This window comes from Paroedura picta, unplaced genomic scaffold (genome assembly GCF_049243985.1).
Source record: "Paroedura picta isolate Pp20150507F unplaced genomic scaffold, Ppicta_v3.0 Ppicta_v3_sca21, whole genome shotgun sequence".
NCBI lineage: Eukaryota > Metazoa > Chordata > Lepidosauria > Squamata > Gekkonidae > Paroedura > Paroedura picta.
Genome location: NW_027518618.1, coordinates 665,606 through 689,619, shown reverse-complemented (window position 1 = coordinate 689,619; position 24,014 = coordinate 665,606). Strand labels below are relative to the sequence as shown.

At 50.7% G+C, this 24,014-nt stretch overlaps 1 protein-coding gene across 2 annotated transcripts in view; it reads left to right on the top strand.

Annotated features, from left to right (window-relative positions):
• NOVA2 (NOVA alternative splicing regulator 2) overlaps positions 1–17,364 on the top strand; it is a 56,869-nt gene extending 39,505 nt beyond the window's left edge. For both annotated transcript variants that reach the window (XM_077318448.1, XM_077318449.1), the window contains exon 4: positions 15,274–17,364. In XM_077318448.1, coding sequence (XP_077174563.1) covers positions 15,274–16,290 — 1,017 coding nt within the window. In that variant the 3' untranslated portion in view covers positions 16,291–17,364. The remainder of the gene's footprint in view (positions 1–15,273) is intronic.
• The last annotated feature ends 6,650 nt before the right edge of the window (positions 17,365–24,014 follow it).

Here is a 24,014-nt window from a genome sequence, read left to right as displayed (position 1 = left end):
TTTATTCAAGGAATCTCACACACTTCCTCAGATACAATGTCAGGCTGGATTCTGGAGATTTTGGGTAGGGGGATCACTTGGGCATGAAATTGGGGTCACTGTGGGTGGGGAGGTAGTTGTGGGTTCCTGTAATGTGCAGGGGGTTAGACTAGATGACCCTGGAGGTCCTTTCCAATTCTATGGGAGCAACCAATTACCAGGCTCAATTCATAGAATCATAGAGTTGGAAGGGATCCTACAGGCCCCTGCTCCAGACAGGGTCAGCCTAAAGCATCCATGATGCTTCTGTCCAGCTGCCCCATGAAGACCACCAGTGGAGGGAGGAGCTCTCCGCCTCCTTAGGCAGTTGATTTCACGGCTAAACTACTCTGTGATATTTCCCCCCCTGATACGTAGCCGATATCGTTCTCCATGTAGTCTAAACCCATGACCGCAGGTCCTCTCCTCTGCTGCCAACAGGAACCTTTCCCTGCCCTCCTCCAAGTGACAACCTATCAACTACTTAAGGGGAGCCACCCTGTCCCCTCTCGGCCTCCTCCTCCCCAGGCTCAACATTCCCAGTTCCCTCGGCCTTTCCTTGTGCAATTTTTAGGTCTCCAGGCCCCAGATTCCATCTATGGTCTTTCACAGTGCAAAACCCTTCCGGGATTTGGTCTCTCAAATCTACAGGAGGGAGCCAGCCACCCTGTATCTTACATGGGCTTGAAACTGCCATTCTTAAAAGGTTTGGTGTGGGCCACAGCTCTTTGACCACTGCCACCTTGTGACCGTTTCATCATAGTACAGTTCTACTGACTTGTGCAAAAATGTCCCATCTTGGATAATTGCCTTTTAGAATCATAGAATCTTTAACTGCTCCTAGCGGAGCAGATTAAATAAAGCAATAAGGACCCCAAGGGCGGGCCCTGTCCGGGATGAGGAAGGGTGCCGATAGACCCCTTTCCCTGGACTGACAATCAGAGGGCCCAATTGGGAGGCACAAAGCGCCTCCCGATTCACCCCCCTTCCAGCTCGCCCACAGCCGGCTGGCCACTGCCATTACCTGGCTCGCCTGGGAGAGGGCAGGTCGCCGCCTTGCTGCTCCACCAGGACGGGCCAGTGGCGGCGGCTGTAGCACCAGCGCTGCCACCAGCCGCGGCCGCCTGCTCAACACCTCGCCCCCGGCCCACACAGCCGGGAGCGGCCCGCGATGGAGGACATGGCGGAGGCAGCAGCGGAGGTGCCCGCCCCGCTCGCTTACAGACCCACTCAGCCGCCGCCCCACGTTGACCAGCGGCCTGCCCGCAGGAGGAGGCTCGGGGACCGCTTGTGGGGCTGCAGCCTGCGCCTCCCCCGACTGGGACGCTGGCCCCGCTCTCCGCAAAACAACCGGCCCAGCAACAGCGGCCTCACCTCCAGCTCCACAGCCTCTATTGACTGACTCGCCACCACAGGCCCAGGTAGGCCGCGCCACGGGGGGGGGGGAGTCCCAGGATGAGCCTGATCCGTCTCACACGCTGCCCCATGCCCGCCCTCGGGTCCGGCCCCTGGCCCAGCACACCTGGAGAGTCAGCCCCCGAGACTCCCGAGCCCCGCTAGCGCCCGCTGTATTCAGAGTACAGCGGGCTTATTTCCTAGTCATAGAATAATAGAGTTGGAAGAGACCTCTTGGGTCATCTAGTCCAACCCCCTGCTCTGTGCAGGACACTCATAACCCTTTCGCTCATCCACTGCAACCTGCCACCCCCTTGAGCCTTCACAGAATCAGCCTCTGTCAGATGGCTCTCCAGCCTCTGTTTAAAAATTTCCAAAGAAGGAGAACCCACCACCTTCCCAAGGAAGCCTGTTCCACTGAGGAACTGCTGTAACTGTCAGGAACTTCTTCCTGATGTTTAGACAGAATTTCTTTTGAATTAATTTCATCCCATTGGTTATGGTCTGTCCCTCTGGGGCAAGAGAACAATTCTGCTCCATCCTCGATATTACAGCCTTTTAAACACCTGATGATGGCTATCAGATCCCCTCTCAGTCGTCTCCTCTGTAGGCTAAACAGACCAAGCTCCCCCAACCTTTCTTCATATGTCTTGGTCTCCAAACTCCTCACCATCTTTGTTGCCCTTCTCATGCTCCAGTTTGGAGTTTCTCACAGAGTGCCAAGACTGTCCATTCTCTGTCTCATTAGCCCAACAGTCACATCACCATGTCTGAGAGGGCTGATGGGGACAAAAAAACCCTGCTTGAAACAGCTGCAGAGGGGACCATGGGTGACCAGGCCACTGGCTAATTGTCTACAGCAACAGAAGTATGGGGTGCCAGCAAGATGCAATGCATGATGACAGCCAGATATTTTCCCCTTCTGACTGGAAGCAGCCCGCCTGGATCCCGGGACAGCGGCCTAGCGAAGGAACAGTTTTACGTGACATTCCCTTTTGCAGAGAAGGAGATTTCCTAACCTCGCCAGGGGAGCCATTCCTCAAGAGGAGGGGGGGCACCCAAGGTTGCCAGCACTGGGTTGGGAAATACCCGGGTACAACTGGGAGTAGGCAGGATTTTGGGTGGGGAGGGAGGGATCTCAATGGAGTATAAAGCAAGAGCCCACCCTCCAAAGCAGCCCCTGCCCACAAAACTCTAAGGCAGACTTTCTCAACTTTTTTACCTTGAGAATCCCCTGAAACATTCTCCAGGCTTTGAGAAACCCCAGAAGTGGCGCAATCGTGCAGAATAGGGTTGGGAAGCAGAGCCGTGGACACGCCCACCCAGGGCCCCTCCCCTTCCCACTCTCTCAAGGCCAATTTTGGGAGAGAGGGGGTGGATTAACGCGACCATGTATGGCCATATCACCCAATAAAAGTTTCACAATTATTTAAAAAGTATTAACATTAATTACCTCCCACCCTTCTGGGGTCGTCAACCCCAGGGGTTCATGAACTCCTCGTTGAGAAAGCCTGCTCTAAGAACTGATTCGTGAAAGCCACAAAGAGAATAGCCGGCAACCAAGAGGCAGGAGGGAGGGGAAGAATCCAGTCCCTCCCTGCCCCAAATCCTGCCCACTTCTGGCTCCACGCCCAAAGTCTCCGGGGGTTGGCAACCCAGAGGCAAATGGCAACTCAGCTCAGCTTTGGGAGGCTCTGCCTAGCGAGGTGAAACGGGCCCCTGTGCTGCGTTATTGTAGGCACCGCTTTGAAACGATTCTATTTTCTCACGATTTTATTTTCTGTTTGGTGGGCTTGGGGTGTGCCGAGTGGGCTCTTGTCTATTTGAGCATCATGCGTCTCTCACTGGTCAACAGTGATGCTGGTTTTACGTCTGACGATCCTTGCATCTATTTTAAAAAATTGGGGGAGGGGAGGCATATCCCAACCCACCTCGGGCCATTCCTTGGAGAGGCCGGATACGTATTTGTTAGATAAATAGAGCGAGAGAGACTTTGTGGCTTGTATTCCTGTCTCTCTCTCTCAGTGCTGCTGAAGGCAAAGCCAAGGCCAAGGGGAAATCCACATTGTGGCCCAACGTCGAGGTTTCTATTTTTCGGTTTTGCTTTGCCACCAAGTCACGGCCAACCCCCTGGGTTTTCCAGGCAAGAGCCCTCAGAGGCAATTTGCTCTTGCCTGCCTCTGCCTAGCGGCTCTGGACTCCATTGCTGTCTGTCTGCCCACCCGAGTGTTCACCACAGGTGACCCTGCTTAGCTTCTGAGATGTGCCTGGATTGGTTTTGCCTGGGTCACGGTCAGGGCAGAGACTCACAGAGATAGTTGGCTCTCGCCTGCCTCTGCACAGCAACCCTGGCTAAGGGATTGGGGGGCAGTTTTTTATTTTGATGCTGTCACTTTGTATGTTGACAAGTATCAGTTGGGTTTATTTATTTTATTAGCATAATGTTGCTCCATCCAGTCATCAGAATGGGAGGCTAGAATTGGGGTGTGTGTGTGTGTGTGTGTGTGCTTGTTTCTGTGCCAAATGCTGGCAAGTTGCAACCAATTGATGGTGAACCCCTAGGGCAGGGGTGGTCAAACTGTAGCTCTTCAGATGTCCATGGACTACAGTTCCCATGAGCCCTCAGAGTTAAGGGTTCATGGGAACTGTAGTCGATGGACATCTGGAGAGCCACAGTTTGACCACCCCTGTCGTAAAGTTATCAAGGCAAGAGATTAACAGAGTTAGCTTTCCATTCCCTCCCTCCACATAGCAGCCCTGGACTTCCTTGGTGGCCTCCCATCCAAATACTAATCAGGGCTGCCCCCAGTTTAGCTTCTGACTGGCCTGAGCTGTCAGGGCGGGGCCAGCTTATATGTTTGCTAATCGACCAACGTGGTGTCATGGTTAATGAGCAGCAACTTCTAATCGGAAGAACTGGGTTGGATTCCCCACTCTTCCTCCCCATGCAGCCATCTGAGTGACCCTGGGCTAGACACAGTTCTCTCAGAGCTGTTCTTGCAGAGCAATTCTTTCCGAGCTCTCTCAGTCCCACCTACCTCACTGGGTGTCTGTTGTAGGGAGAGGAAGGGAACTGTGTTTGTCAGCCACATTGGGACTCCTTTTGGGGAGATAGGCACCTTTGGGGTCATTCCAGGCATTGCGAGCAAACTGGACACAGACTTGGTTAATTGCCAGGCTCCTGAGCTCCCTTCAGAACCAAACCTTGGTTTGTCAAAGCCTCTCTGTTCAGTTGTCGTAACTAGCTAGCACTAGCAAGTTTTCAGTCCTCAGGAGTAGAGGGAGGAGAGGGGAAGAGAAAGACTCATGAGAGCCAGTTTGGTGTAGTGGTTAGGAGTACGGACTTCTAATCTGGCATGCCGGGTTCGATTCTGCACTCCCCCACATGCAGCCAGCTGGGTGACCTTGGGCTCGCCACAGCACTGATAAAACTGGTCTGACCAAGCAGTGATATCAGGGCTCTCTCAGCCTCACCCACCCCACAGGGTGTCTGTTGTGGGGAGAGGAATGGGAAGGCGACTGTAAGCCGCTTTGAGCCTCCTTTGAGTAGGGAAAAGCGGCATATAAGAACTAACTCTTCTTCTTCTTTCACAAGCATATTCTTAGCACAGCACCGGATTGAGCAGGGGATTCAAAGAAATGGGTAAAACACAATTCCACTGTCCCTTTCTCTATATATGCCCCATCAGATGTTAAAATTTAGGACAGAACCCTTAAGCTTCAAATGTTATAGATCTCTGCAGTTTCCATTACCCCGGGGCCTCCTCCGGCTCTCCAGGCCAGCTCATGTCAATGGTTGCCTAAGAGATCTGGATGCTCTTCCAGACTCAGCACGAAAGAGCCCTTTCTCCTCACTTCCAAGAATTTTCTCTCTTTTCCTTCCCAATGGCCAGCTCAGGCCAGGTCAAAGAAACTTTTCCTGATGGTTCCAGAACTTTCTTCCTGAAGTCCTTCTAGTCATAAGTTCTCCAAATATCTGTTTCCTGCTTGTGGAAAATGGGGGAGGGAGCGCTTGAATCAGCCATTGGTTCTCCTGCTAGATAGATTAGCACAGGGGTAGTCAACCTGTGGTCCTCCAGATGTTCATGGACTACAATTCCCATGAGCCCCTGCCAGCAAACGCTGGCAGGGGCTCATGGGAATTGCAGTCCATGAACATCTGGAGGACCACAGGTTGACTACCCTGGATTAGCACTTGTATGAAGTGGGCTGAGGTATATCTGGAAAGCACCTGAAATTATCCCCCGCCCCCGCCCTGGGTCTTGCCATCTACCCAGAAGAAGAATAAAGCTTCTAAAACTCAGGAGTTTTTGCTCATTTCAACCCTCCATCTTAAAAGGCTGTTATGTATTCACATTATATATATACTTCTTTCCTCTTTTTTTAATTAGTTGCTGGATTTGGTTTTTCCCCCTCTTGTTCTTTTTTCCCCCCTGCGTTTTTTTTTTTAAGAGAGAAATAAAAAGAGCAAGAGAGTAGGTGGGAAGATGACAGTTGATCTGGGTGGTGGGTTGAGGAGAAAGACATAAACCCTGGCTGAGCAGAGGAGGAGGAAGGCAGGCAAGAAAAGTGACGCATTAGTCCAAGGAACTATGGCTCACATCAGGGATGTCACAGCAAGGTTTTGGAGTCACCAGGACAGGGACACAAATTGGGAAGAAGCCAAAATGGGGTTCGTGTAGTCTTGAAACAAAAGGATGGTAGAAACTATTATTGTTTGATTCCTTCCTTCCTTCCTTCCTTCCTTCCTTCCTTCCTTCCTTCCTTCCTTCCTTCCTTCCTTCCTTCCTTCCTTCCTTCCTTCCTTCCTTCCTTCCTTCCTTCCTTCCTTCCTTCCTTCCTTCCTTCCTTCCTTCCTTCCTTCCTTCCTTCCTTCCTTCCTTCCTTCCTTCCTTCCTTCCTTGCAGATTTAAAAACTTGCAACTTGTAAACATTGTAATCATCTAACTGTTCACAATATTCACTTGATGAGGTGTCGCCTTGTGTTGTATCAGGTGGCATATCCAGTAGGGGAGGGTTCTAGGGGGGCCAAGCAAAATCTTGGTTGCTCAGTTTTGCAAGCCCTGCAGAGCTGTGCTAGCTCTTACAAGGCCATGATCTCCTCCGGGGACTCATTCCACCAAGTGGGGGCCAGAATAAGGTGACCAGATTGTCCCAGTTTTGGAGGGACATCTAGGGGCACCTGGCAAATTATATTTATGTTGAAATTAAAAATATATATATTAGAATCATAGATTCATAGAATGATAGAGTTGGAAGGGGCCATACAGGCCATCTAGTCCAACTCCCTGCTCAACGCAGGATTAGCCCAAAGCATCCTAAAGCATCCAAGAAAAGTGTGTATCCAACCTTTGCTTGAAGACTGCCAGTGAGGGGGAGCTCACCACCTCCTTAGGCAGCCTATTCCACTGCTGAACTACTCTGACTGTGAAATTATATTCCTGATATCTAGCCGATATCGTTGTACTTGAAGTTTCAACCCATTACTGCGTGTCCTTTCCTCTGCAGCCAACAGAAACAGCATCCTGCCCTCCTCCAAGTGACAACCTTTCAAATACTTAAAGAGGGCTATTGTGTCCCCTCTCAACCTCCTTTTCTCCAGGCTGAACATTCCCAAGTCCCTCAACCTATCTTCATAGGGCTTGGTCCCTTGGTCCCAGATCATCTTCGTTGCTCTCCTCTGTACCCTTTCAATTTTATCTACATCGTTCTTGAAGTGAGGCCTCCAGAACTGTACACAGTACTCAGGTGTGGTCTGACCAGTGCCGTATACAATGGGACTATGACATCTTGTGATTTTGATGTGATGCCCCTGTTGATACAGCCCAAAATGGCATTCGCCTTTTTTACCGCTGCATCACACTGCCTGCTCATGTTTAGTTTACAATCCACAAGTACCCCAAGGTCTCGTTCACACACAGTGTTACCTAGAAGCGTATCCCCCATCCAGTAGGCATGCTTTTCATTTTTCTGACCCAGATGCAGAACTTTACATTTATCTTTATTAAATTGCATCTTGTTCTCATTTGCCCATTGTGTTCAGATCTCGTTGAACTCTGTCTCTATCTTCTGGAGTATTTGCCAGTCCTCCCAATTTGGTGTCATCTGCAAACTTGATGAGTAGTCCCTCCACCCCCCTCATCTAGATCATTAATAAATATGTTTAAAAGTACCGGGCCGAGCCCCGAGCCCTGAGGTACCCCGCTACTCACCTCCCTCCAGTCTGGTGAAACACCATTGACAACAACTATTTGAGTGCGGTTCTCTAACCAGTTCCCTATCCACTTAACTATCTGAAAATCCAGATTGCAGTCCTTCAACTTATCCATCAGAACATCATGCGGAAACTTGTCAAAAGCTTTACTAAAATCCAAGTAAATGACATCAACCGAATTTCCACGATCCAGCAAACCTGTTACTTGGTCAAAAAAGGAAACCAGGTTGGTCTGGCAGGACATGTTGGAGACAAATCCATGCTGACTTCCTTGGATCACCAAATTGTCCTCCAGATGTTTGCAGATTGCTCCCTAAAATATCTGCTCCATTATCTTCCCCACAACAGAGGTCAGACTCTCAGGTCTGTAGTTTCCCGGGTCATCCTTCCTCCCTTTTTTGAAGATCGGAATAACGTTTGCTCTCTTCCAGTCCCCCGGGACATCTCCAGTCCTTAAAGAGGTTCCGAAGATGATGGACAAGGGCTGTGTAAGTTCTCTGGAAAGTTCTTTGAGCACTTCATTGAGCACTGGTGCATTTCATCCGGCCCAGGGGATTTGAACTCATCCAGTGCAGCTAAATGCCTCTTGACAACCTCTCTATCCATGTTAACCTGCCACCCAGACACTATCATTTGGCTACGGCCATCTCTAGATGTGCCTAAACACTTTGACCTGTGGGAAAAAACAGATGTAAAATAGGCCTTTCTGCTTTCTCTGCATCTTCCATTAGAGTTTGTCCATCCGCACCCAACAGTGGGCCTATTGCCTCCTTTACTTTACGTTTGCTCCTCACATAACTGAAAAATCTTTTCTTGTTACAATGGGCTTCCCTGGCCAATCTTAGCTCACTCTCAGCTTTGGCCTTTCTGATGATTGATCTACAGTGCCTAGTAACCTGTAGGTACTCTTCTTTAGAGCTCTGTCCTTCCCTCCATTTCCTGAACATTTTACTTTTCTTTCTTAGTTCCTCTTGGAGTTCTCTGTTCATCCAAATAGGCTTCTTAGAGCTCCTGCAGTGTTTTCGTCTTTCTGGGATAGTCATTGATTGAGCATGCAATAGCTCTTGTTTGAGTAGCACCCACCCTTCACATGCTCCCTTCCCTTCCAGCATTCTCGTCCATGGTATGACACTCATCATGTCTCTGAGTTTATTGAAGTTTGCCCTACGAAAATCCAAGATCCATGTCTGGCTACAAGCTTTCTTGGCTCCCCATCTCAAAAGGAATTCTATGAGGACATGGTCACTTCCCCCTAGGGTCCCCACCTCCTTCACCTCATCCACCAACACTTGCCTGTGGGTCAGTAGTTTTAATAGGTTAAAACTAACAAGTTAATATATCAGCACCGACAGACGTTAGATTCTGGACAGTCAGTGGTACAATAATATGAGGAGGCAGTAGAGGGGAGGGGGAGGGGGACTTTCCACTAGCCTCAACCATAAGCCTGCTGCAAGAGCTTTATCTTGCAGGCCCCGTGGATCTTAGCAAGTTCCGTCAGGGCTCTGATCACTCCTGGGAGCTCCATTCTACCATGTGGGAGCCAGGACTGTGTTTCTCGGGAGGGGTCAGAGATTAGGACAGCGAGATTTCAAGGCAAGAGATGTTCAGAGGCGGTTGGCTCTTGCCTCCCTCTTCGTAGCAACCGTGGACTTCCTTGCTGGTCTCCCATCCAAGTACTAAGCAGAGTGACCCTGTGAGTCGCCCTCTGAGTTCTGATGAGATCAGGCCAGGCTGGGCCAGCTCTTCACAATAATCCGTTCTGTGTTTGTGTGGTCCTCCTGGCCCAGCGGAGACGGCCAGTTCCCAGGCGACACGGCCTCCCAGGTGGGAGTGTCACTCTGTTGCACCAGCAGAGGGGCACAGCCTCCTCTCCCCTTCCCTCTCCCCACTAATCCTCCCCCATCGTTGTGGGCCTGCTGACTGAGGCAATGGATGGGAGGGGACGGTGGGGGCTTGCTTACATAAGAGCATTTCCTTGCTAAATCTAAACAGCCGTCTCTTTCTCTGTGGTTACATAAAAGAAGATTGGGGCGGGTGGAGAACTCCCTGAAATCCCCTCTCCCCACGCCCACTCTTACACACACACACACACACACACACACACACACACACACACACACTGCTCGTACCTCCCGTTCTCTTCAAACTGTAGTGTCGCATGGATGAGCAAGAGTCAAAGAAAATCTCATTCAAAGCCCTCAGCACCAGAGCAGAATCTTTTAAAGTACATTTTATACCGGCACGCACCTTGGTCTGCAAGTGAGATGCTGTGAGCAAAGTTTGTTTGCCTTCTTCAGGAGTACAGAACAGCCTCACAATGAGACACAGCCCTTTGAATCCAAGAACAGCCACTTTTCACTATTTTAAATAAAATATTTCTTGTTAGGAGCACCATAAGAGCCTTGCAGGATCGGACCAGTGAAGATACATGTAGTCCAGCATCCTTTCCTGCACGGTAGCCAACTAGTTCCTTTTGAAGGCCAGCCACAGGGCAGGGAGGATGAGTCCTTCCTAAGGACATCAGGGGAGCCCTGCTGGGTCAGACCAGGGAGGGCCCATCCAGTCCACCCTCCCGTCTCACCCAGGGGCCAGCCAGTTCCCCTGGAGGGCCACCCACAGGGCAGAGAGGCCGAGGCCTTCCTAAGGACATCAGGAGAGCCCTGCTGGGTCAGACCAGGGAGGGCCCATCCAGTCCAGCCTCCCGTCTCACCCAGGGGCCAGCCAGTTCCCCTGGAGGGCCACCCACAGGGCAGAGAGGCCGAGGCCTTCCTAAGGACATCAGGAGAGCCCTGCTGGGTCAGACCAGGGAGGGCCCATCCAGTCCACCCTCCCGTCTCACCCAGGGGCCAGCCAATTCCCCTGGAGGGCCAGCCACAGGGCAGGGAGGCCGAGGCCTTCCTAAGGACATCAGGAGAGCCCTGCTGGATCAGACCAGGGAGGGCCCATCCAGTCCAGCCTCCCGTCTCACCCAGGGGCCAGCCAGTTCCTCTGGAGGGCCAGCCATAGGGCAGGGAGGCCGAGGCCTTCCTAAGGACATCAGGGGAGCCCTGCTGGGTCAGACCAGGGAGGGCCCATCCAGTCCACCCTCCCGTCTCACCCAGGGGCCAGCCAGTTCCCCTGGAGGGCCACCCACAGGGCAGAGAGGGCGAGGCCTTCCTAAGGACATCAGGAGAGCCCTGCTGGGTTAGACCAGGGAGGGCCCATCCAGTCCAGCCTCCCGTCTCACCCAGGGGCCAGCCAGTTCCCCTGGAGGGCCACCCACAGGGCAGAGAGGCCGAGGCCTTCCTAAGGACATCAGGAGAGCCCTGCTGGGTCAGACCAGGGAGGGCCCATCCAGTCCACCCTCCCGTCTCACCCAGGGGCCAGCCAATTCCCCTGGAGGGCCAGCCACAGGGCAGGGAGGCCGAGGCATTCCTAAGGACATCAGGAGAGCCCTGCTGGGTCAGACCAGGGAGGGCCCATCCAGTCCAGCCTCCCGTCTCACCCAGGGGCCAGCCAGTTCCTCTGGAGGGCCAGCCACAGGGCAGGGAGGCCGAGGCCTTCCTAAGGACATCAGGGGAGCCCTCCTGGGTCAGACCAGGGAAGGCCCATCCAGTCCAGCCTCCCATCTCACCCAGGGGCCAACCAGTTCCTCTGGAGGGCCAGCCACAGGGCAGAGAGGCCGAGGCCTTCCTAAGGACATCAGGGGAGCCCTGCTGGGTCAGACCAGGGAAGGCCCATCCAGTCCAGCCTCCTGTCTCGCCCAGGGGCCAACCAGTTCCTCCGGAGGGCCAGCCACAGGGCAGAGAGGCCAAGGCCTTCCTAAGGACATCAGGAGAGCCCTGCTGGGTCAGACCAGGGAGGGCCCATCCAGTCCAGCCTCCCGTCTCACCCAGGGGCCAGCCAGTTCCTCTGGAGGGCCAGCCACAGGGCAGGGAGGCCAAGGCCTTCCTAAGGACATCAGGAGAGCCCTGCTGGGTCAGACCAGGGAGGGCCCATCCAGTCCAGCCTCCCAAGTCACCCAGGGGCCAGCCAGTTCCTCTGCAGGGCCAGCCACAGGGCAGGGAGGCCGAGGCCTTCATAATAACATCAGAAGAGCCCTGCTGGGTCAGACCAGGGAGGGCCCATCCAGTCCAGCCTCCCGTCTCACCCAGGGGCCAGCCAGTTCCTCTGAAGAATCAGTCACAGAGCAGGGAGGCTGAGGTGTTCCCCTGAGGTTCTCCTGGTTCTGCTATTCAGAGGTTTAGTGCCTCTGAAAGTGGAGCTTCCCCTCAGTCACCATGGCTAGTATTCAATGACAGACTTATTCTCCATGAATGCATCTAGTGCCTTTTAAAGCTGTAAATTCCTCTCGTCATCTCTACATCCCCTGACAGTGAATGCCACATTTTAATCACTCTCTCTTTATAACGTGGTGTTTCCTTTTGTCCACCTGGAACCTCCTGCCCATCAGCTCCATTGGATACCCTGGAGTTCTAGTATTTTGGGAGCTGGAGAAGAACTGCTCTTTGTGAACTTTCTCCCCCACCCAGCTTCATTTATACTGGGGAGGGGGTCACAGTTGTCTCTTTTCTCAACTGACAAGTCCCATATTCTTCAGCCTTTCCTCCCCAGGAAGATGCTCCTACCCCCTCATCTTGGTTGCCCTCCTCTGGTCTTTCCAGATCTGCAATGTCCTTTTTGAGATATGGTAACCAGAACTTTTCCTCAGGCTTATGAAGCTTCTCTTAAAAGCTGGTGGGCAAACTCGAGGTGAATAAGATTTATGTTGCTGAACAAGAGAGCCTGTGCTTCTGAGTTCCGACTCACAAAAGCTGACATTGGATTGCCTTTTGCTGGTCTTCAGGCAACTGTTGGACTCCTGTTTTTATTTTGTTGGTGAACAGGACTTCCCTGGCTGAGGTCAGGACTTCAGCACCCTGCAGGGCCTCTTGCCCCTCCCCATAAAGAGCTGAAACAGATTCAACCATGCAAAAAATAAAAGTTGTCATGCAGAATTGGACTGGCTTGCACTGTTTGTTCAGGCTGTGAAATCCAATGGTTCTTGGCATAGAATTTATTACCTTTATTTAAAAATCATGCAGCATACCCAGCCCTGGTTGGAAGGGGAGAAACTGTGTCTTCTCAGAGTTTGAGTCTGTGCCTCAGTTTCTACCCTGGTTTGGAAGACCTGGCTGTCCACTTGTCACAAGCTGGCCTAGTTCTCGGGGGCCTAGAAAGACCCCCAGCCAGCCAGGGTTTCCCAAGCAGAGGCCAAGAGCCGAATCTCAGAGGGACAGGGCTATCTGCTCTCCATGGTGCTGAAAGGAGCTTTCCGCCCTCCGAATTAGGTACTTGGGCAGGCGCTTGCAATGGGTTGCCGAATAAGAGCGGGATATCTTTAAAGAAGGAAGGAGGGTGGGCAGGGAGGAGTTTGGAGTCTGCCCGTAGGGAAGGATGGCAGCCGACCCTCTCCGTGCCATAATGATAAGCAGGGGGGTCATTGGCATCTTAATAGCCAGCAGCACTTGATTACATCAGAAGCGTTCGCAGTTTACGGCCCATTTCGTCTCATTGCCTCTAATGAAAAGGGCTCTCATCCACAGAGTCATGCACTGGAATGAAACGTCCCTTTCCCTTGAAGGGCTGCTAGAACTGCACGGTGTGGTTTTGCCCCTCCCTGGAATGGGGTGTGTGGAAAGGGCCTTTGAGCCCCAACTGGCCCTCATGGGGTTTCAAGGCAAGAGATGCGCAGGCCCTGGCCTGCCTCGGTGGTCTCCCACCTAAGCACTAAGCAAACACAGCCCCCCTTAGAAGAAGAAGAGTTGTTTTTTATACCCCGCTGTTCTCTACCAGAGCGGCCTCCCATTTCCTTCCCTTCCTCTCCCACAAGAGACACTCTGCAAGGGAGGTGGGGCCGAGAGAGCTCTGAGGGAACTGCTCTGTGAGAGCAGCACTATCAGGGCTGTGACCAGCCCAGGGTCACCCAACACGTGGAGGAGGAGCGGGGAATCCAAGTCAGGTCAGAAGCCGCTGCTCTTAACCGCTGCACCAAGCTTCGCTTCCCAGATGGGATGAGATCAGGCCAACTTGGGCTACCGGATCATGGCTGTTTGGAACTAGTCTGTAGCTCAGGGGTAGTCAAACTGCGGCCCTCCAGATGTCCATGGACTACCATTCCCAGGAGCCCCTGCCAGCGAATGCTGGCAGGGGCTCCTGGGAATGGTAGTCCATGGACATCTGGAGGGATGCAGTTTGACTACCCCTGCAGCTAAAGGAAATCCCTTGACTGCAGCCCTTGCCTCTCGAAATCCCACACCAAGAGCCAGAAGCCTCCCAGCGGAAGGTCAAGATTCTGACAATTCTGACAGCTCCTTCTGTCTGCCTCACTCTTCCCCCCGCAAAGAACTGTGCTGCTTCCTGTCAGGCTGCGACATCTACTTCCTGTTCCCGCACAGCGGTGTGGTGATCTGCAGGCCAAACTGAAAAATGGAGTGTGGCCAGCAGGGTCGTGATATGATCAGGGCATGCCTCCATCCCTGCATCGCCACAGTGATGCCAGACAGAGGGGTGCCAGCCTCCAGGTGGGAGCTGAGGATCCCCCGGAATGACAGCTCATCTCCTGATGTCAGGGATTCTTTCCCCTGGAGAAAAGGGCTGCTTTGGAGGAGGGACTATAAGGCCTTGCACCGCACTGAGGTCCCTGTTCTCCCAGGCTCCATCCCCAAATCTCCAAGAGTTTCCCAGCTTGGATTTCACAAGGTGTGGTCCTGGCCAGCCCTCCATTTCATGCCTAGTTAATAGCTGTTACTGAAAAGCTGATTCTGCGAATTTATGCAGATTGCAAGTGGACGGGCAGAAGGGATTGTGTCAGTGCTTGGCTCTCGTGGCCCTTCCTTACCACCAGCATCTGGGCATGGGATTTGGGTCCCTGTGGGTGGGCAGGGAGTTGTAAATTTCCTGCATTCTGCAGCGGGTTGGATTAGATGACCCTGGAGGTGCCTTCCAACTCTATGATTCTATGATACTGATAGGTTTTCATTGTATTTTAAATTTGCCCTGGTTTTTAACCCATTGTTGTGAGCAACCCCGAGACCGCATGGCCTATAAATAACAATAAAAATAGTTAGGACCCTGATGTCCAGCTTGATCTGGAATATTACAAACAGACCATACTGGAGAGCTCTGATACAGAACAGCACTTCATGAGACAGTTTTTTCTGCCGCCTCCGGCAGATAGAGCCTTTCTCTCTCAGATAGGGCCTTTATCTTCATCTCGCTCTCCCCACAGCAAGAACCATGCTGCTTCCTGGTCCATGACAGAGTTTACTTCCTGTTCCTGCATTGTGGTGTGTTGATCTGCAGGCCAAATTGCTTCCTTGTCATATTGAAGGATTTACTTCCTGTCCTTGCCTGGTGAATTAATAGTCCATTCAGGAAATCTCCTCTCGCTATTCCTGACAACCGTTCGCAGGGGTAGTCAAACTGCAGCCCTCCAGGTGTCCATGGACTATGATTCCCATGGGCCCCTGCCAGAAAACACTGGCAGGGGCTCATGGTAATTGTAGTCCATGGACATCTGGAGGGCCGCAGTTTGACTACCCCTGGTTCAGGGTAAGGAATCGGAATGCAAGTGAATCAAACCTTGCTCCACCCCTATCACACCCTCTCTTTTTCCTCCAATGCAGGCCAAGGTGATTGTCCCAAACAGCACGGCTGGACTGATCATTGGCAAAGGCGGTGCCACCGTCAAGGCCATCATGGAGCAGTCGGGGGCCTGGGTGCAACTGAGCCAGAAGCCGGAGGGCATCAACCTTCAGGAGCGGGTGGTGACTATCAGTGGGGAACCCGAACAAATCCACAAGGCGGTCGACATCATCGTCCAGAAGATCCAGGAGGACCCACAGAGCAGCAGCTGCCTCAACATCAGCTACGCCAACATCACAGGCCCCGTAGCCAACTCTAACCCGACCGGATCCCCTTACGCAAACTCCACGGACGTCCTGCCCGCAGCTGCTGCCGCTGCCACGGCGTCGGGCTTGCTGGGCCACACCAGCCTTGCCGGAGTGGGGGCTTTCCCCGCTGCTTTGCCAGGCTTCTCTGGGAGCGACCTTTTGGCTATCAGCACGGCTCTCAACACCTTGGCAAGCTACGGATACAACACCAGTTCCTTGGGGCTCGGCCTCAACTCAGCAGCTGCTTCCGGGGTGCTTGCGGCTGTCGCTGCCGGCGCCAACCCAGCTGCTGCCGCTGCCGCCAATCTCTTAGCTTCCTATGCCAACGAGGCTTCTACCAGCACCTCCACCCCAGCGGGTGCAGTCGGAGCCTTCACCCTGGGCTCTCTAGCTGCGGCCACGGGGGCAGCCAATGGCTACTTGGGGACGGCCTCCCCACTGGTGGCCAGTTCCTTCTTGGCTACCGAGAAGCTGGTGGAAAGCGCCAAAGATATGGTGGAGATCGCCGTGCCGGAGAACCTAGTAGGCGCCATTTTGGGGAAAGGAGGCAAGACGTTAGTGGAGTACCAAGAGCTGACGGGTGCCCGCATCCAGATTTCCAAAAAGGGGGAGTTTATTCCAGGCACCAGGAACCGTAAAGTCACCATCACTGGCACGCCGGCCGCCACTCAAGCAGCCCAATATCTCATCAGCCAGCGAGTAACATATGAGCAAGGAGTCCGAGCAACCAACCCTCAGAAAGTGGGCTGAGAGAAGGCTGGGGGGGGGAGGAGGAGTAGAATCCAAACAGAGTCTTTAAATCGTTCAAATTGTAACCAACCTGACACCAGCCCCCCCCCAACATCCATTTCGTACACAAATACACACACACACACACACACACACACACACACACTCACTTCTCTGGTCGGGAAATGGCTCAAATATTTCCTCTTCTGGACCGTTATTTCGCCATTGGGGCGATCCTGTATATGTATATATATGGCAACGTTTTCTTTTCTTTTTGAGTTGATGGATTTTAATAGAAAAAAAATCATTTTTTAAGAAAAAAATACCCTCTCTCTTTCCCTCTTTATTTCTAACGTTCTGTATTGAGAGTCTCGGAAGGGGAGGGTCTGCCTCTTAACCCTCCCCTTCCCCCTGCACTGTCATGTGTAGACCAGGTTCAGAAGTTCCCGATGGGTGTGTGAGTGTGTGTGTGGGTGTGTGTTTGTGTGGCCCTCCCTCTTGATGCCTGCTCACACCTTTACAGGATACAGGTGCACAGCCATGTTTCTAAATCCATGGGGGAGGGAAGCCAACCTTCCCTGTGACCTTGAACCCTAAAATTGGCATCGCTCTGTAGTGTGTTGAGCCCACGCATTTTTTTGTAGTGAAGAGAAGTATGGCGTACCTATTAGTTAGACTTGCTCGTTTTGAGACGAGGTTCAAGATAGGAAGGGGGCGGGCTCTGAAATGGGGGATCAAATTGGGTGGAGCAGCTGTTTACCCACGCATATTTTCATTTGGGAGGGATGACTCGTGTGTCTCCTTCCTTAGCCCCGTTGTAAAAGGGGTGGGGAAGCGAGGCATTTGGAGCGAAGGGTTATCGATGAGGAATTACCCCGAGATAGACCTAAGAAGCAGCTGAGAGACGTCAAGTAGATTGGGTCATGGTAGTCCTTCTTTGGACTAGAATGGAAACAGGGTACCAAGGCGTCTTGGTGGCTTCTCCTGTGGTTTTGTAAGGACAGCAGAGAGACAATTCAGGAGGATAACGCGTCTCCCGGGTTGAGATGGATGTCCTAGAGCAGGGGTAGTCAAACTGCGGCCCTCCGGATGTCCATGGACTACAATTCCCAGGAGCCCCCTGCCAGCGAATGCTGGCAGGGGGCTCCTGGGAATTGTAGTCCATGGGCATCTGGAGGGCCGCAGTTTGACTACCCCTGTCCTAGAGCCAGGGCTGGGGCTACCTCCTGCAAAGTGAAAGGCAGATTTTGTTGATGCTCAGGTGGTGTGTAGTCTTTGGTTGACATAGTAGCCCTAGTTGAGGATTGTTTCCTGAGAGGCGCTGGCTGCTTGCCATTGTGCCACCAAGGGTCTCTCAGCTGTGGGGCAAGTAAGCTGCTGAGGAGGAGTCACCTTGCAGAGAAGTAGCGTAGCCTTTTGTTACTGCAGGTCGTCTCTGAATAGCAGGAAGAAATCTCTCCTTGGCTTCTTGGGGGCTGGTGTCTAAATCAGCCGTGTCTTTTCAAAATACCTTAAGAGCGGCGTTATCCATACGGGGGGGTATAATTTGAAAAGAAAAACGCCCACTTGCTTCCTCTTGGTGCTTCCTGCCTCTCCAGGCGGCCCAGCCTGCTGCCTTCAGTAAGCTAACTAAAATTGCACAGTTCCCCCCACCTACCCCGAAGAAGCAATGGAAGCACTATCAGTATTAATGCCCGGTGTGGCATCGTACCTTATCAAAGGGACTACAAAGTCAGTCGGCTCTTGAGATCCCAACTCAGTTGGGGAGGGTTCCCTTTGACCCGCCTTCTTTCTCTCTTTATCCTGCCCCCCCCCCAGCCCTTGCATGAACAAGCAGTATTATCAGCCCACAGCTGTGAGGAGGCCTCTGATGGTGACCGTCACGCAGCAGGGATACGGCTTTCTTCTGCCTGCTGTTTGGATGGCATCTGATGCACGTACGCTTGCGATGCAGGGGTGGGGCAGGTAAAATGGCCCACCCTCCCCCACACCGATTGTCCCTCCACCCAAACGGCAGCCTTTCGATTCAGTACAGGGCTGCGTGTGGTTGGAATCATTTCTTATCCTGATATATTTGCAAGCGTTTCAGTGATGCATGCTATTTATCATCTACCCCACCTGCTCCCCTTAAAGGGGCACAACCCCCCCCCCCCAGGGTTATCTCCCTGTGATGTTTACATGCAGGTCTAGTACAGGGGTAGTCAAACTGCGGCCCTCCAGATATCCATGGACTACAATTCCCATAAGCTCCTGCCAGCGAATGTTGGCAGGGGTTCATGGGAATTGTAGTCCATGGACATCTGGAGGGCCGCAGTTTGACTACCCCTGGTCTAGTAACACCTTCTAGATAAGAGGGAGGGTTTGGCCCTACCTGCTCTTGGAAGGTTCCCTCATTGGACTCGGAGTGTCTTTCCACTTCCTGCCAGCTTTTGCTCCTTGGAAATATGGAGAGATGAGAGTCGCTGTCAGTCCAACCGAACGGACACGCTTGTCCCATGCTGGTCTTCATCTCCTTGTCGACCAAGAAAGGCCACTTTAAAGTCAGTTCGTGTTGAGAGCCTTTGCATTTCCTTCGGGTGGCAGCAGCCCACCCGTTCGTTCACCTCTTGTCCCAGAACGGATGACTTCCTTCGTAAGGTCTTCAATGTGAAGTGGATGTCTACCTCGTCACCCGGCTCCCGCTGTGATGTAGCGTTCAACTGTGGCACCACAAGCTACTTCCTTTTCAGGCCATGCATGCGCCCCTCTGGGCCATCTCGCAGCAAATCCGGCTGACCCAAGCCAGTGTGGTGGTGTTTTAAGGCGTCTTGTATATTGTGCACGTCGCCTTGGTTGTGGGAGGGCCGGTGGCGAGAGATTTCTCTTAAGGAAGAGCGGAGTTTGGGCCATCGCCCTCCTTTTCTCGCCTGGGTCAGGAGCTGAAAAGACTCGAGATGTGGGTGTGTTTACAAGGGTCTCTGCCCAAGACCTTGGTGAGGGAAGCAGGAGACCTTCTTGAACATTTCCGTCCCTCGCGGCTACCCTTAGCATAGACCTTTGTCTTCTGGCCTCGATGACCAACATTTTTTCTACTCCAGCAGTGAGATATGGACTTGTGCAATATACTTTTTCTTATTACCACTAGAGGGAAACACTTCCCTCCGGACTCTCTTGAAAGCATGAGGAGGGTCGTTGGTGGAACAACCTAAAATGGGGTGGAGAGGAGGGAGAAGTGGGGAAAGTCCTTTTCCAGATTAGTTTGATTGACTAACGACAGGTGAGGCTGACTCTACAAGGGTGGGGAGGGGGTGATTCGGGAGATATTTGGGGCGGGGGGAGGATGCATCTCTTATTAGGTAGCAGCCTGTGTCTTAGCTCTGTTCTTAGTCTGAGGAGAGGGACTTATGACTCTATAACCACTAGGGAGCAAAACTGAAATGTGAAACTTATATACTATTTAAAAAAATTAAGGAAGCAATATCTGTCTAGCAACATTGCACTGATTTTATTGGAGCGGGGAGAGCTGCTGCAGCCAGCATCTTATCCACAAAAGGTTTCCCGGGAAAGGGGAGGGGAGAAAAAAAAAACACAGAAAAAATTGCCAGCAATGAAGGCCTCAGTTTGCACTGGCTGAGATTCTGGGCCTCTTGGGATTTTTTTTTTCAAGGAACAAATATTGCTGCTGTTTTGCCAGTGTGTTGCATATCAGGCTTTGCCAGGGTGGTGAGGAAGAGTGAAAGGAAATGTGTTGTGCCAAACTTAGCCTGCGTCTTTTTAAACAGTGTGGGTGCATCGGTGGAGCAAGGAGACTTCCCCTCCTCTACCCAATGGCTCAGATGTTTAGGCAGTTCATTCTAAGGCTGTGGGATCCCCTCCTTCCTCTTCTTTGACCTCTCCTTCTTCAGGAGCTAATGGCCACGGGCTGTGAGCACTTAAATGCCAAATATCTGTGCCAGGGGCCTGCAGAAACTACGCTGATCAAATTTGCCTACTTTTGCTGATTTGGCTGAGTTTGTTCCACCTTCGCTACACTTGGGGTGAAAGGCACCAAAGCCTCACCCTCTTAAATCAGCAATTCAGCTACTCTGTTATCATTCCTGCATCAAAAATATTTGCAACTAGCAAAATGCATTTCTTAAAAAGCAGGATTTTGCATGCATCACCGTGTTTGGTGGCGTCTTCGCTCTTCTGAAAAAAATCACAATTGGCAGCCGCCAAAGTACCTCATACATAAATTTGTCAAATGTTCGTTGTAAGGATTTTCTGAGCCTACTTCTTTTGTCTTCTTTCTGTCCACCATTCTGGAGACGGGAAGAGAAGTTGGAAAATTTGGTCCATGGGCTATCCAAGTCCCACGGGGAACTCTTCCCGGCTCTATTCCACTCCTCTAGCACTTTAGAGACCAGCAAAATGTTCTGATTTTTGGAAAATCAAATCTCCTTTCATCAGATACGGGCCATGTTTCATTTTCATGGGATTGATTGTGCTTTGCTATCATCTAGCACAGGCATTCTCAACCAGGTGTTCATGATGGCCCTGGAAGGGTTTCCTGAATGGGTAGGAGTTAATTAATTTTTAATATATTTTTTAAATTTGTTAAATATTTATCAGGTGATATGACCATTATAGGGTCATGTTGATCTGCCCCTTCTTCCCAAAAGGTCCAGCGGGGGTCCTGGAGCGGGTGGGGACGGGCCCCAGGTGGGCTTCCCAACCATATTCTGCAGGATGGCATCACTTCTGGGATTTCCCGAAGCCTGAAGAATTCTTCAGGAGTTTCTCAACCATAAAAAGGTTGAGAAAGGCTGATCTAGCACATCCTCTCCTTCATGAAACTTCTCCCCCTTGCCAAGGCCTCAACGTCCTTTTCCTGTCTCTTTCTACATTAAATTTAAAATGCAGGGGACGAATTTCCCTTGGCCCTGGAATGATCACAGCTTCCGTTACCCAAATGTCTTGTGCATAGAACTGTTTGGGAATGTGATGGACCCACGTCCTGTTTAAAAAGACGCACTCTCTTTGGGTTTGTTTGTTTGTTCATTTTCGTTTCTCGAAGTGCCAAACTATTATTTATAGAAAACATGCAGCTATTTAAGAAATTTTTTAAAAGGGAGAGTTGTTGGGGAAAGGGGGAGGGAGGGGAGGGCAGTGTTTTGATATTTAAAAACAAAATTTAAAAAAAAGTAAAGTGTAGAACTTGTTAGTGGACCTGAAATCAGGTCCTTAGTGGCTTTTTAAAAAATGACATTACAAAAAAAAAACAAGAGAGACCTCTGGGGTGGGGGGTCTTTCGGCACCATTTATGAATCTCGGTAGAATAGCAGTTGTAGTTGGAGGCATGAAATCAAAATCTTTTGCACCAGTAATACGGGGATCCTGTTATATATCAATGTACAAGGTGGGGATCTGCTTAACAAAATAATATCTGATTTAATTTTGTTGGTTTTTTCCCCTTTCTTTCATCTAACAAAAACAAATGCTCTTTAAGAGCAAAGGGTGGGGAGTCTTGCAGAGGCTGTTCCTGAGCTCGCTTTGAGAGAAATATCTACTGCTTGGTGTACATCCTGATTTTGGGGCAAAGGTACAAAAGAACAGAGGTCTGGCTGGGGCAGGGCTGTGGATTCATGGCAAGCAATTTCAGAGTTCATGTCCGATATCCTTCAGCCAGCTGGGTGGAGTAGTGGGATGTTGGTGGTGGTAATTTTTCCTCATTGATATCTAGTAGGGATAGTACAGCAAAAGTTAGGTGGAATCTAAATCATAACCCAACCCTCTTCCTGTTGCCATCCAGTTGAGTTGCATGCCAAGCCTAAACCTATTTCCTTGGAATTAGACCTCACTTATTTCTGTGGGACCCACTTCCTGATATTCTCTGGTTTGCTATCCCAACTAACTTTTTTCTGGATGGCATTCAGTATCTTTTGTTTTTTTCCACGCTGGTGTGTGAGTCTTGATGGGGGAGTTAAAGGCACCTTCAGTATTCTTTAACTCTGTCCTGAGAGTATCTGCTTGGATGATGATACCACCAAAGTCCTTGGTCTGGTGGCTTGGCTAAGGACACCATGCCCAGCTAGGAGGTCGCAGTGACAATATACCACACCAGGGTGCTAGGGCATGGTGAACTATGGAGATCAACATGTACATCTCTGAAGTTTTGCGAATATTGTGACTGCCTCCTCTCTCTCTCTCTCTTTACCAGGTTTCACTACTGGAATTTACCTGTACCCCACCCTATGCCCTTCCCAGTCCATTTTCAGTTAGTTTTAAAAGCAGTCATTGCTTTCTGGGTGCTTGGGTCCCTCACACCCTTCATCCCACCCCACTCTTGGTGCTTGAGGGGAATGGGTGGTGAAATCTGCCATGGTGAGAGCTGGGACCTGCAAGTTTTCAATGTGCCAAATATAAGCTCAATTTTTATGAATTAAAATAATGTTAAGAAGCTCTTGAAAGGATCCACCGTGGAGGTAGCCAGATTAGACTTAACTGGGGATCTACTCCATAAGCCTGAAGGGGAACTCTAGCCTGTCCTTTAGGGGAAGTGTTCTTTGAAGGACTCCTGGCTCTGCCTCATGCCAAACTGGTGTGTATGGGTGCGCATAGCCTTCTTTCAACTTATAAGGATCAAGAGACATTTCTGGAGAGCAAGGTGGGGGGTGGAGCTTCCTCTCTGAAGATATCTCAGCAAGCCAGTATGTATATGTATATCTCATAATTTCTATATCCACTCACGTTCCAACAGAATCACATGCAGCAGTGAGGGACCGGGAGGGAGAGTTGTCTTGTTATCATTTACTCTCCACTTACTGTCCCCCCCAGCATTTATCATATCACTGTTTTTTTTCTTTCTTTCTTGTCTTAATATCTAGGCAATTCTGTTTAAAGAAGGGGTGTGGTGATAGCAAGGTTTTTAAAAAAGGAAAGGAAAAGGCAATCGATAAGGTCGAATGGGAATGTTGCAGGTGAAACTCCTTCTCCTCCACTTGTTTGTGCATCCCAGTTTTGAGTGCCAAGCTGTCATCCCTACCCTATCGCCCTCCCCTTCCTCAAAAACTGTTTTAATTTTGTGTCAGGGCACTTCATTTTTCTGGAGCATCCTTTCATCCAGCATTTTGACAAGTTCGCACACCACAAAGTTCTATCTATAAATATATATATATATATATATAAGTATATATATATTATTTTAAAAAACTTACCTAAAGCAGCGTGGGACTCTTTATACAGTGGTTGGCTACCTCTGGACTGCTTTTCCAAATCCACCTTCATTCTTCTTCTCAGCATCAAGAACATTTCTAGCGTGTTGTTTTTCTGGGGGACACAACCTCTCACCTTTTCGATGTGTTTTTTTTTAATAATAATTTTTTAAAAAATGAAGGCAACTTTTGCTTCATCCGAATTGGGGATTCCATCTTGAATTCTCTCGCTGCCGGGAACAGTCATCTCGTTTCAATCCGTCTTCTGAACTTATGGGCTTCACCCTTTCCATCATTTCGAACTTTAAAACCTCCCTCCTTCTGTGTTCATCAAACCTGTGTTTTTTGGATTTTTTCCTCATCTTCCATATTACAAAAAAAAAAAAATTATATATATAAATATATAAATACTAAGAAATGAAAAAAAATACAACAGACTGTCAAATTCTTACAGTTTAGACTACTGAATGGGACAATTTGATGTCACTTTTTTCCCTTCATTGTAAATACTCTGTTTCTGTTTTAACATGTTGGTGGGGAGGGGGGGCAAAGAGAAGGGGAGAGGGAGGCCCA